Genomic DNA, 12,584 nt, shown 5'->3' on the forward strand with positions numbered 1-12,584 from the left:
GGACTGATGACTTTGTACAACTCCACCTCACTTAAATCCAATTTACACAAAAGTCAAGACATCATCCTCCTTATGTCATTGGTTCTCTTTGAAAATGAAGGACAAACAATAACAATAATTGCAAACTAATGTCTAAACAGAAATTTCTTCTATTTGAACTCTACTGCTTTCTAACAATTCTCAAATTTTATAATTATGCAAATACTTATGTAATCCCAAGTCTCTTCTGGGGAAAGGAGAGAATTATTCACTTTGAATAGAAAAGCTTAGTCTTTCATGAAAATGGGTTTGTGGTTGGGCTTCAGGAGCACTTTTGAGGTTTTTCACACTTCTACCTTCTTGGCCCAGGCAAAATTTAAAAAGGGAATCAAAACATGTTTCACCATTAGTAAGTACTTTTTAATGCAAGTTTTTAAGCAAAATTTTCTGGCTCCTGGCTCAGGAAAAAATTTCAGGTCTTTTGAACAATTAGAGAATGATAAAGGACTCTAAACTTTGTGGTCCTCACCATAAAGGCAATTGAAATTCATGTGGACTAGACTAGACAGGAAATACTTCACAGAGAAGACACTGAGACAGAACCTCCTGTTGTTATTTCAACTCAGCTATTTCTCTGGCATCCTCAGGCATCTGGTTTTGACAAAGAAGGAAAATATGGCCTTCCTGAAGCTGGCAACAGATTCTTCCAGTATTCCTTTTGGGCCCTGTGGAAAGATAAAGTCTCACTTAGAATTTTGAGCTGAAGAACAAAAGTTCAATTAAACAAACTGTCACTTAGGCAAACTTGCTCAGTATACTTAATAATTTTACATAGTAAAGGGCAATAGAAGCTAATGAATTTCTGCTATCAGAAAATATCTATTAACACAATTTAAAAGAGGGGGTTAGAAGTTATATTTAGGAGAAATTCTTGAAAGTTCTCTAAAGAATGATAAGTCTAACCCTCATTTTCCTCATTTTAAAAATGAGGAAATTGAGGTTCGGAAATTTCTAGTCATATCAGTTATATATATTTTTGTTTCCTGTTGAGATTGCCTTAGTTAATTGTTTTATCATACTTAGCAAACAAGAATTTACTTGAATTTTATAAAATTTGGTGGCTTACACATACTGTATATCTTAACATCATGATACTATCCATCAAGACATAGATCTTATCTAATGCAACAAAGCATTATCATTTATGATTTTCCTGCCAACCAAAGGCTGACCAAGATGCTAATCTCCTGTTTACAGAGAAAGAAGAATAAGAATAGAGCACGGATTCTTAACCTGGGGTTAATTAATTTAATTATTATTTTAATTATTTTTGATAATTCAGCTTCGATATATTTTGTTTCCTTTGTAATCCTATATATTTTATTTTATGCACTTAAAAACATTATTCTCAGAAGTAATCCATCAAACTGCCAAAGGAGGTCTATGACTCAAAAAAGGTTAAGATCCCCTGTTATAAAAGTTTATAACTAAAGACCTTTGGGTTAAAATATGTTTTATGTTTTCCTTTCATCTACAATAGCAGATATGCAATAAATATTTGTTGATCAAAAAGGGAGATACCTGGTTTACATAAGTATCTCATATACAAATATATCATAAAAATCTGGGAATTGTCAGTTAACAGGAGAGTTCAGAGGCAGAAAAATCTGGCCATTAATGAACAATATTAGGTTACAACTTTAATAAATGAAGTTTAATGTCTTTGAAAATTTGTATTTTAAAAATCCATAAAAGATATTGACTGAATTATGTGTGTTCAATAAGCTTTATAATTAGTAAGAAAATTTGCTGCTTCTACCACTTAATTCCTTTTAGTAATGTCATATCAATTATGAAATGGCTGATAGATAAAACACTGACCTTAGAATGAAGAAGATGTGAGTTCAATTCTTCTTTCTAATAGATAATGACTATATGGAATAGTACCTGCCCTCTGGAGATCCAACCAGACAATTCAGGAGAAAAGTACCCTTGCTTTCCTTCTTTCTCCTTTCTTTCCTTCCTTCCTCCCTTCTTCCTCCCTCCCTCTCTCCCTTTTTCCTCCCTCCCTCTCTCCTTCCCTTCCTTTTTCCTCCCTCCCTTCCTTCCTTATCCCTTTTTCCCTCCCTCCCTTCTTCCCTCCCTCTTTTCTTCCTTCCTTGCTTCCTTCCTCCTTCTTCCTTTCCCTCCTGCTCTCTCTCTTCCTTCCTTCATCTTCTTCTTCCTTCTCTCCCTCCTCCTCTTTCACTAAGATATTTTTGGAGTTTGGGAATTAGATTTTGTAAAATGATTTTACATTAAGAAATTTAAGTGTGAGTTGGGGCATTTAGGTGTGCAGTGGATAGAATGATGGGTCTGGAATCAGTAAGTTCTAAGTTCAAATCTGACCTCAGATACTAGCTGTGTGATCCTAAGCAAGTCACTTAACCCCATTTGCCTCAGTTTCCTCATCTGTGAAGTGAGTTGGAGAAGGAAATGGCAAACACTCCAGTATTCATGAAAAGTAGGACATAATTGAAATGACTGAACAACAGCAAAATAATTATGCTTACCTTGCTCTAACCCAGGGCTTGGTGTGCATGCTCAAACCATTCCCCCAGCTGTCATGCTTTTCAGAAGCATCAGGCAGGAAGCCCCTTTCAGGAGCCAGCTCCTCTGCTATCGCTCTGATATGATAAGGCTCAAATCCACAGCAGCCTCCGATGTACCTGACACCCAAGTTGTAGGCTTCCCTGGCATATTTTTGAATATCCCATCGGGTAGCAACTCTAGGTTCTAGACCTATAATGGAAATGAAAGGGAATGGCTGTAATTACAAAATACATCCCAAAATGTAACCTAAGACTTTATTTTTTAGTAAATATCTAATAAAATTATGTTATTGAAGTAAAAGAATTACTTCTATTATAGGAAATATATAATTTCCTATATGTAAATAATATATATTGACATATATACATATATAATACATAAAATAAAAATATGTAATACATAGATTAATTTATATCATATATAATAATATGCATAATATTGTAAATATGTATATGAAATATATAAATAATAATATATAACCTAATATAAATATTTTTCTATTATCTTCAGAACTTGATAGTGGAACTTAATAGTGGTTTTTACATTAGACTTGGGGCAGCTAGGTGGCACAGTGGATAGAATATAGATATGGAGTCAGGAAAACCTGAATTCAAATCTGTTCTCAAGTTCTTCCTAGCTGTATGTCATTGGGAAAATCACTTAATCCTGTTTGCCTCAGTTTCCTCATATGTAAAATGAGCAGCAGAAGATAACAGCAAATCACTTTAATATCTCTGCCAAGAAAACCCCAAATAAAGTCACAAAGAGTTGGAAATGACTGAAAAACAAAAACAAGGACTTTATCTGCTTGACTTTCTTTGTGCAGAGGGGTCTGGTAGCAGAGAGGTTTATCAGAAGGATAATTCAGGACAGAGCTTTTCAAATGTAAACTAGAATATTGGCTGTGGAAGTGGAAAGAAAAGGTGAAATGCAAGCCATATTTCTAAGTCAGATATCGATGTAAATATCTGGTTGGATGTGAGTGGGAGACTTCATAGAAGTAAATTTCTCTAGCTCATCATCTTCCATTTGATAGATAAGATGTTCTCCTGGAATCAATTTCCCACTCAAGTTCAAGACTAAACATACTAATAGAATATTATTATTCTATAATAAATCATTAGCAGGCTGATTTCAGAAAGGCCTGAAGAGACTTACATGAACTGATGCTAAGTGAAATGAGTGCAACCAAGAAAACATTGCACACAGCAATAAGATTATGTGATGATCACTTGTGAAAGACTTGGTTCTTTTCAACAATGAGATGATTCAGGCTAAATCCAATAGTCTTGTGATGGACAGAGCCATTTGTACCCAGAAGGAGGACTGTGGGAATTGAGTGTGGATCACAACATCATATTTTAATCTTTGTTATTGTTGTTGTTTGCTTGCTTATTTTTTCTCATTTTTTCCTTTTTTGATCTGATTTTCCTTGTGCAACATGATAAATGTAGAAATATATTTAGAAGAATTGCATATTTTAATCTATACTGGATTGCTTGCTGTCTAGGGGAGGGGGAAGGAAGAAAGAGAGGGAGAAAAATTTGGAATACAAGGTTTTGCAAGGGTGATTGTTGGAACCATCTCTGCATGTGTTTTGAAAAATAAAAAGCTATTATCAAGACTAAATATACTAGAACAGTTTTTCCTTGGGTCTCTCTGTAGTTAATATTAAACCTTTAACTTTCCTTGACCTCACATGGTCAGTGGGACAGAATATAGCTGCATATGCCTTACAGTTTTTACTTCACAGGACAGGAAGTCAAGACTATATCTAATCACACATTCTCACCGAAAGGGTACTGTGGGAGGTCCACAAATCCTCCTTTGCCACAGTCAGGAGTATGGAAGCCTAGTGACTGCACCATCAAGTGTGCTTTCAGACCGGAGGCCTCTAGGCCCTCTTTCATTAGTTTCACAGTGGCCAAGCTGATCTCTGGTCCAAAGCGGCAATTCACACCAACAATGGAAGCTCCTAAGAGATTAAACAAATAAAAAAAATTAGCTTTCCCCTTCACAATTCTTAAAGATTGAAGGAGGGGAGAATTTTCTACTAATTATCTCTCTCTATGACAAATCACTTGCCCAAGGTCACACATTAAAATGGTATGAAATACTATGGACCTTAGTTTCCACTTTTATAAAAAAAAAAAAAGAAGGTTAAAATATGGCTTGTATGCCTTGCTGCTGTGGATCTATAATCCTAGGTTTCCAGTTATATACCAAGAATTATTCTGAGGTAACCTGAAATAGTACTGTGGCTTTGAGCCAGAAAAATGGGTACTTTAAAAAGCTTCTTGATTCTAAAGGAGATACTCAATATATGCATGGAGGGAGATTAGAGATTGTGCTGGATGAGTTCACTATTAATTTTTAGCCTTATTTCCTGTGGCAGTTACAAAGTGCCGCACTCAGGAAATGAACTACTATATATCTTCTTAAGGTCTTCCACACACAAAGAAACATTTTGTGCTTCTCCCCCCTCCACAGAAAGAGCTCCATCAAACTTCATATTTATAGCAAAGGAACCAAGTTTTCTTCATGCAAATAGGGTGTGAAAACAGATGTCCTAGAAATTTGTTCAACCTTGCTGTGATTCTAGAGCTAGGAGTAATTAGTATGGTGGCTGCAGAAGCTGGAACAAGAATAACAGATTTTAATATCTATTTTTCCCAAGCCCAAGCTGGAGGATAGGATGTTATTATCATTTAGAGGCCACAACAATAACCAGATTAAGTCTTTTATCATACTAGATGTAAGATTCTGTGTCATGGGATAAACATGAGTTTAAAGCAGAGACTAGATCGAAGGTATTGTTGAAAAGGAGTTTCTACCACCAAGAGGAAAAAAGCACTAAAATAAGGGGCTGGAGATGTCAAAGACAAGTTAAGGGTTTATCATATTTTGATCTCTTGATGCCATTTGAGGAGATAAAATTTTTTCTTCCATTCCTTTTTCCGACTTCAAGGCAAAGAGCAAAGTAACTTTACTAGTTTGAAAACCAAATTCCTTGGCTATTTATTATGTTAAAGACCCATATTAAAACTTTACCTGCTTTGACCAGTCGAATTGCACATTCTCCAGGTGTTAGATTATGCATATCTCCCTCTGGACCAATACACATGGTAGCTGCCACTGGCTTCCCAGACTCTTTTAAGACTTCAACAGCCCACACAGCTTCTTCACAATACTCAAAATACTGAAAGAAGTTTCACTTACTCCACTGACCCAAATATAAAGCAATTACTAAATATATCAAATAAAAAAAAATGATGGTACTCTAATTTACAAGACAATAACAGAAATTTACCAAACATGGGTACAACAATGAAACTATTTTAGGAAATCACCTGTACGCAAGAGCATTTACTTAAAGGTCAATTTCTCTGATTTTAATAGCTGTTAGAATAGTGCAATGAGTTTACATTCAGAAATTCTCCTTAGCAAGACTAAAAACAATAAATAAAAACAGGAACAATTAATATCCTATGATATCTAGATTGTGTGGTAGGATAGCCCAACTCTCTGTTACCAGAATTAGGAAGAGGTGTGGGACATGTAAGATTTAGATTGGTAAAGATCACAGAACAATAGAAACCTCCTTGACTCTAGAATCAGGGGAGGCTGGAACCAAATTTCAGGGGCTTACTAGGGCATACTATATATGTGATTCTAAATGTTCTAATCTATAAAATGGGTAGCTGTACTAGATGACCTCTAAAATGCTTGCTATAATTCTTTTAAGGCATTGATTCATAAGGGAATATCGACTTTTACAAATGCATTTACAATTATTCCTTCCACATCATTGAGTGGGTTGTGCAATCTATAAAGACTGTGTAAAAATGTTTACCAGAGAAGAAGTCTGGATTATTATTAAAGATATATTGTACATCTATATATTTATATATAGTATTCAGTATATGTTTTATTATATATTCATACAATATGTCATATATTTCTATAATATTCGATATAAAATATTAAAGTTATATAAAGTTGCATTAAAGATAAAATATATTGATATTATACAATACTATATACACATATATAGTATGCATTTCTGAATTTCTAAACTTTTTCTGTGTTGTCTGTAGCTTCTGAAAACCTATCCCCAAAATCCCATTTAATTTTTTCTGCTGATCCTTAATATAGCAATGACTACAATGCTGACTCATAACTCCATGATGAGGAAGGTTGAAGTGTGGAAGGAATAACTGTAGTTTATCATCTCTTTATGAATACCTTGCTTTCTGTGTTTAAGTTTTGGGCTTCAAGAGGCCAATACCCATATACTATGAAGAACATGAACAAAAGTTCAAAAGTAGGAATGATCCAAGCTCTATAAAGGCAGGAATCTTTTGACTTTTCTTCTTATCTCTAGTTCCTACCAATAATATAATGATAGGTAATAATTATATGATACTTTAAGGTTTGTAAAGGAAATTACCAATATACCGCATTTGATCCTTACAGCAATCCTTTGAAGGAAATGCTATTACTAACTCCATTTCATAGATGAAGAAACCGAGGCAGATGGAGGTTAAGTGATTTCTGCAAAGTCATACATTTAGTAAGTATTGAGGAAGAATTCAAATTCTGTTCTTCCTGATTCCAACCTCTTTCCTTTACTGTTTACCTCTGCAATCAGGAAGTCCACATTCTTTCTGGTAAAAATCTCTAGTTGTTGTTGAAAAATTTCTTTAATTTCAAGTTTATTCTTATATCTTTTGTACAATGATGTTTGACTGATTCCTCCTGCTACCAAAGCATTTCCCTTTTCAGCCACTTCCCTGGCAAGGTCACAGGAAGCTTCATTTACATCTTTCCACTGAAATTAGAGAATAAAAATTTATACAATAGGACCAATGTTTTCTGTAAAGTCAAAGACAGATGAGAGCAAGATGGGAAAAGAGTTAGAGGTGTACAAGAAGTTTGTTCAAAGTATAGGAGAATTAAATTTTTATTAAAATCTTTGTTTAAAGCCAACATTGAAAGGTCAAAATTAGGTGAAGGAACCAAATAAAGTTTATAGGAGCGGTAAGAAGTTCAGAACTGTGATGAACCTCAGAGCACAATTAAGACAACTCCTTCACTTTATCAATGAGAGATGCACCTAAGTGACATAGTAGATAAAGTATTGGCCCTAAAATCAGGAGGACCTGAGTTCAAATACTGTTTCAGACACTTAACACTTATTGATTGTGTAATCTCAGCCAAATCACTTAACCCCAATTTTCTTATAAAAAATCCCAAACTCAAATAGTTGAGAAAATTGAGGACTACACTATATAAGTGATTTAGACAATGTCACAGTTCATGACAAAAGTGGGATTTGAAATCAAGTCCTCCGATTTGAGAGGTAGTGTTTTATTTTATTTTATTATTTTTATTATATTGCATAATATATTTTATTATTTTTATTTTATTTCATTCTGATTTTTACAAATGCCAAATAAAGTTACCATTTCCATATATATATAAAATAGAACAAAAAGAAAACTGAACATGAAATTGAAAATCTGTTATGTACAGCTTATTTTTTCTTTTACAATAAAACATATATTCAATACATAACTTTCACGACTATACTGCTTGTCTGTGATTTTTTTTCTGGACTTCTTTCTATTCTCTTCTTTGCATTTAAAAAATGCTTCAATGACCCTCTTTTCTTTCTTTTTTCCTTTTTTAAAAGTTGACCTAATCCCACCTCTCTTTTCCTTCCCATTCTGCCCCCAAACTCCACCAAACCAAAACCTTGTAACAAATAAACAGAGTCAATAAATCCACATACTGGCTACATCTAAGTCTTATTCTGCATTGTGAGTCCATCAGTTTCCTGACAAAAGGAGGATCTCATGCTTCACTGGTCCTTAGAAAGGGGTAGGAACTGGGGTTTTTCCACTGCACCACACTATCTCAGTGAATGGAGACAAATGAGATGAACTGAAGCAACAACAATAAATGGAAACAATCCATTGCTCTGCTTTACTGTAAACCCAAAGAAGAATGGCATGATAACCTCTAAAATACTTTTAATCCCTCTTTCTAATCCCCAATTTATAAAATGTCATTTATTAAAGAGTAAAAAGGTAGGGAGGGAAAAGTGTATAAAATTTTTTCATGGGAAAAGTAGATATAGAAGAGCTTATTTGTAAAGTCTTTCAGTGAAAAGATATTTGATTTCAGGTTGAACCATTTTTCTGCTTCCTAATTTACCTTGTTTTCCAGATTGTCCTTGCCCCCAAAAAAGGTAAAGGTTTGCATGACATTGGATCCAGCCCTCAGATACTCCATATGAAGCTGACGTACTGCAAAGGTAAAGAGTTTTTGTTTGTTTGTTTGTTTTCGTTTTTGTTTTTTAAAGAAAACCAAACAATAAACAGAAAACCACAAGAGCATGTCCCCAATCCATTTTTATTTGCCATTCATTAGTTAGGTATGACTAGTGAAATGACTAACTTGGGAATCACCTAGTTGGGACCTAATATTTATGAAAGACTTCAGAAAAAGTAATAAGAACATGCAGCATTAATAGGAAGAGGTGGGACAAGAGGCATAATTTGGATGGCTTATGATATCCACGAGTAACATTGATTGCTGATTGATACGTTAGTCCTTGACTTCTAGAGAATATTAACCAGGGGGATGAAGAATAGGATAAATTCAATTATCATCAGACTTGTATGACCTCTCTAAAGCAAAATGAATGAAGAAATACTTGATTATTTGGATATCAGGTTATTTTTGAAATATTTTCCCTCTCAAAAAAATTTTCCTAATCCCCACATTTTCTATGAACTCATCTTTGGATTTCTCAAAGCATTTTATATAGAGCTCTTCTATGAACTTCTTTGGTTAGCACAATTACTTGTGTTCTTGTCTTATGCTCCATTAGACTGTTAGCTCTCTGGAAGCAAGGAGGATCATCATAGATTTAGAACTAGAAGGAATCATAGTCTTTTGTTCCAATATTCTAATTTTACTATGAAGAAACTGAGGTATGGAACCGATAAATGGCTTGTAAAAAATCATATGGGTAACTCAGCTGGGAGTTGAAGTCAAGTCCTTTAACTTGCAATTCAGGGTTCCAATCTCATTGTTGTCCTTCACATATTGCTCTCTTCTGATTTCTTCTTTGTATTCTTGGAATCCTTCATATAAGCATTTCATAAATATTTCTTGATAAGAAGTGAATGGGATTGATACATATCATCTTCATTTGTATTTTTCTTTTATTTTTTCTATGAAAATAAATTTAATCTATCTATATATGTATATAGCATATGAACATATATTTATAATACACAATTATAATATATATTTATGTAATATTTTTATGCCATGACAAATCCAATGAGATAATTAGAGAACTTGAAACAAGGCAAGACAGAACAAAATGTCATGCAGAAAAGAACATTTTAAAAATGTGATGATGATTTGATTAACCTGCTTCTGGGTACTCTACAGATGCTTCTGGAGTCCAGAGTCCAGCTTTCACATACCCTCTCTTCTCAAGGGTAAAAACGAAACTTCCATCACCAATCACAACCTCTCCACTATTCAGACGCTCTAGAATGCCCTAGAAAGAAAGAAAAAGTATTTGGGTTTTTTTCCATTTTTATTTTTAAAGACTTGAAGAACACTTATTTTTAGAGAACAGAGCATGGATAATGATTTTGCAACAGAGACTGAGGAGGAGGAGTAACTAGACAGATAGAGGCAGAACCAGGAGGGGATACTGTCATAAAACTTCAAGGAGGAAAGAATATTTAGAATAAGATGGAGATCAAAGTGTCAAATACTGCAGAGAAGGAAGAAGATGAGAATTGAGAATGAAACATTAGATTAGTAATTAAAAGATGATTAGTAAACTTGGAGAAAGTAATTTCAGGTGAGTGATGGAAATTAGATTTCAAGGTATAATAGACCAGATGGAGTCCCTAGTAATTTAGGTCCAATATTGAGTGAAAAAATATTTATAGGAAATTCCAAAACAAAAGAAGATTTACTTAGAGAATTCATAACAAAGATATAGCAGCTGGGTTGTGTAAATGTAACCTTCCTTTTAATTTAGATACAAGTCTGCTCAGCAGGGCTGCTTATGAAACATTTTTTGATCTTGCATACAACCCAATAATCTTTCCAAGCCTAACAGATGACATGTACATAGAACGTTAAGATTTGCAAAACGATATAGTTGAACCTCACAATAGCCCTTCAGAGGTAGATATGCTACTCATTTTACTGATGAAAAAACAGGAAGATAGTTAAATACTATCTCTGACGTTAAACATGGACAAACAATCAGATATTCAATCAAGATTTTGGATTTATTTTCTAAATAATAACAATAAATAACACATCATAGTCAATAAATAATACAATTATACAATAGTAATGAAGTGACCGGTGTTTTACTTCAGGAAACCCTAATAAGGGGTTTCCTAATAAGGAAACCCTGTTCTCTGAGCAGGTTTGAATGAAGGCACTTTAAGATGTGGAAACTCTGAAATCCTGAAAACAATGAGAAAGGAGAGAAGGTGTGAGAATCTCTGGGTTCTGATAAGGCTACCTCAAATTTTTGTAGCTGGCTTTAAGAAATAGCCCATTTTGAGGAGCGTGGCTTTTGTAGACAATTGGGATTAAGTGACTTGCTCAGGATCTCACAGCTGGTGTATGAGGCCGCACTTGAACTCACATTCTTCTGATTCCACTGAGCCAACCAGCGCACCTAGCTGCCCAGACGACTCATTTTCTAAGTTCATCTCATCTTTCCTGTAAAAACAATTCCCATCCTCATCCTTTCTAAATTTCTGTAGTGACCGGGACAAAAAAAGGGTTAAACCTTTACGGATGTGATCAAATTTTTACAACTTAGTTGGAGTTCTGTCGAGACGTTGGGAAAGGAAGTTCCATTGTGGGGCGAAACCGGGAGTTCGGGCTATGTGTTGGGTACAAGAAATCCGTGGACAATAAATTCAGAGAGAGGGGAGTGGGGAGGGGAGATGTGTCGTGAAGTAGGTAAGAATTGCACACGGAGCCCAAAATCCATCAAGACAGCTCAACGTATCCGGACTGATCGAGGGCAATAACTGGAGTGTGTGTGGTGGAGATGGTGTTGGTGAGCAGAAAGAGATAAACCTAGGGAGAAACTCAGAAAGACCAGAGATAGAGACGGGAAATCTCTCCCTTATTCCCCTCCCTTCCATCCTCCCACCAAGAAACACTGAGCAACAGACAGGCAAGGCAGAGATAGAAAGACAAAATGACAGCTGGACGGACGAACAGAAACAAAAAGGATAAGCTCTTTGGCTCCCCACGACTCTCACCTTCTTCACCCTTTCCCCCCCTGCGCGCGCCATCTCGTCACTATTGGGACAAAAATTGTCCAGGGATTCAGAGAGCAAAGTGACTGTCTTGCCGCTGAGAAGTAGTTGGAAGGCACGGGGTGGGTCTGGTCATCCCGTTTCTCCCGCCCACGTCCGGATAGGGGTGGGTCTTAGGCCAACCTGGGGGGTTGTCAGCACCAGTCCCGGGCCGAACCGCAAGCTGCCCCTAAGGAGCCATTACCGGGACTGGGGCGCCTGATTGCTCAGAAACGTCCAGGATCATTGCTTGAGGAACCACCTGGGGATTGTTAGGGGGCTGCACGTATCCCAAAGTCAGCCTGTCCTACCCAAGCCATGCTTCTGGGTGGCCTAAGACAGCTGAGGTTTCAGTTGCGAAAAATAGAATCCACCTTGACCCCGGGCATTCGGCTGCGGTCAGTGTGCAGCAGCAGCGGGCTCCCCTTCCAGGAAGGGTGAGTGAGGAAGTGTGGAGGCCTGGGTCTGCTCGGGACTGGGCTGGAAAGGGAGGTGAGAGGTGAGGGTGGTATGGTAGAGTCGGATAAGAAAGAGTTGGCGTTCTAGTTCAGACTGAGTTCTAGAAGGCAGAATGAAGTCGCCAGAGGAAGGAGAGATGGAGCTGTCCAGCTCCTATGTCTGTTTATCGTTTCCAAGTACAGCTAT

The 12,584-nt window shown here is 35.9% G+C and overlaps 2 protein-coding genes across 2 annotated transcripts in view; one reads left to right on the top strand and one right to left on the bottom strand.

The window, feature by feature from the left end:
• Nucleotides 1-377: 377 nt before the first annotated feature.
• Nucleotides 378-11,998, bottom strand: LOC127558484 (S-methylmethionine--homocysteine S-methyltransferase BHMT2-like). The gene is made up of 8 exons (XM_051991809.1): nt 11,904-11,998; nt 10,021-10,153; nt 8,791-8,882; nt 7,211-7,402; nt 5,623-5,770; nt 4,364-4,546; nt 2,532-2,760; nt 378-704 (listed from the first exon to the last, which is right to left on the bottom strand). The coding sequence occupies exons 1-8, from the start codon at nt 11,934-11,936 to the stop codon at nt 623-625; spliced, it is 1,092 nt and encodes a 363-aa protein (XP_051847769.1). The 5' UTR covers nt 11,937-11,998; the 3' UTR covers nt 378-622.
• A 93-nt stretch (nt 11,999-12,091) lies between these two features.
• Nucleotides 12,092-12,584, top strand: part of DMGDH (dimethylglycine dehydrogenase) — a 95,346-nt gene continuing 94,853 nt past the window's right edge. The window contains exon 1 of the mRNA XM_051991807.1: nt 12,092-12,376. Within this exon, the coding sequence (XP_051847767.1) occupies nt 12,258-12,376 (119 nt within the window). The 5' untranslated portion in view covers nt 12,092-12,257. The remainder of the gene's footprint in view (nt 12,377-12,584) is intronic.

This window comes from Antechinus flavipes, chromosome 1, assembly GCF_016432865.1.
Source record: "Antechinus flavipes isolate AdamAnt ecotype Samford, QLD, Australia chromosome 1, AdamAnt_v2, whole genome shotgun sequence".
NCBI lineage: Eukaryota > Metazoa > Chordata > Mammalia > Dasyuromorphia > Dasyuridae > Antechinus > Antechinus flavipes.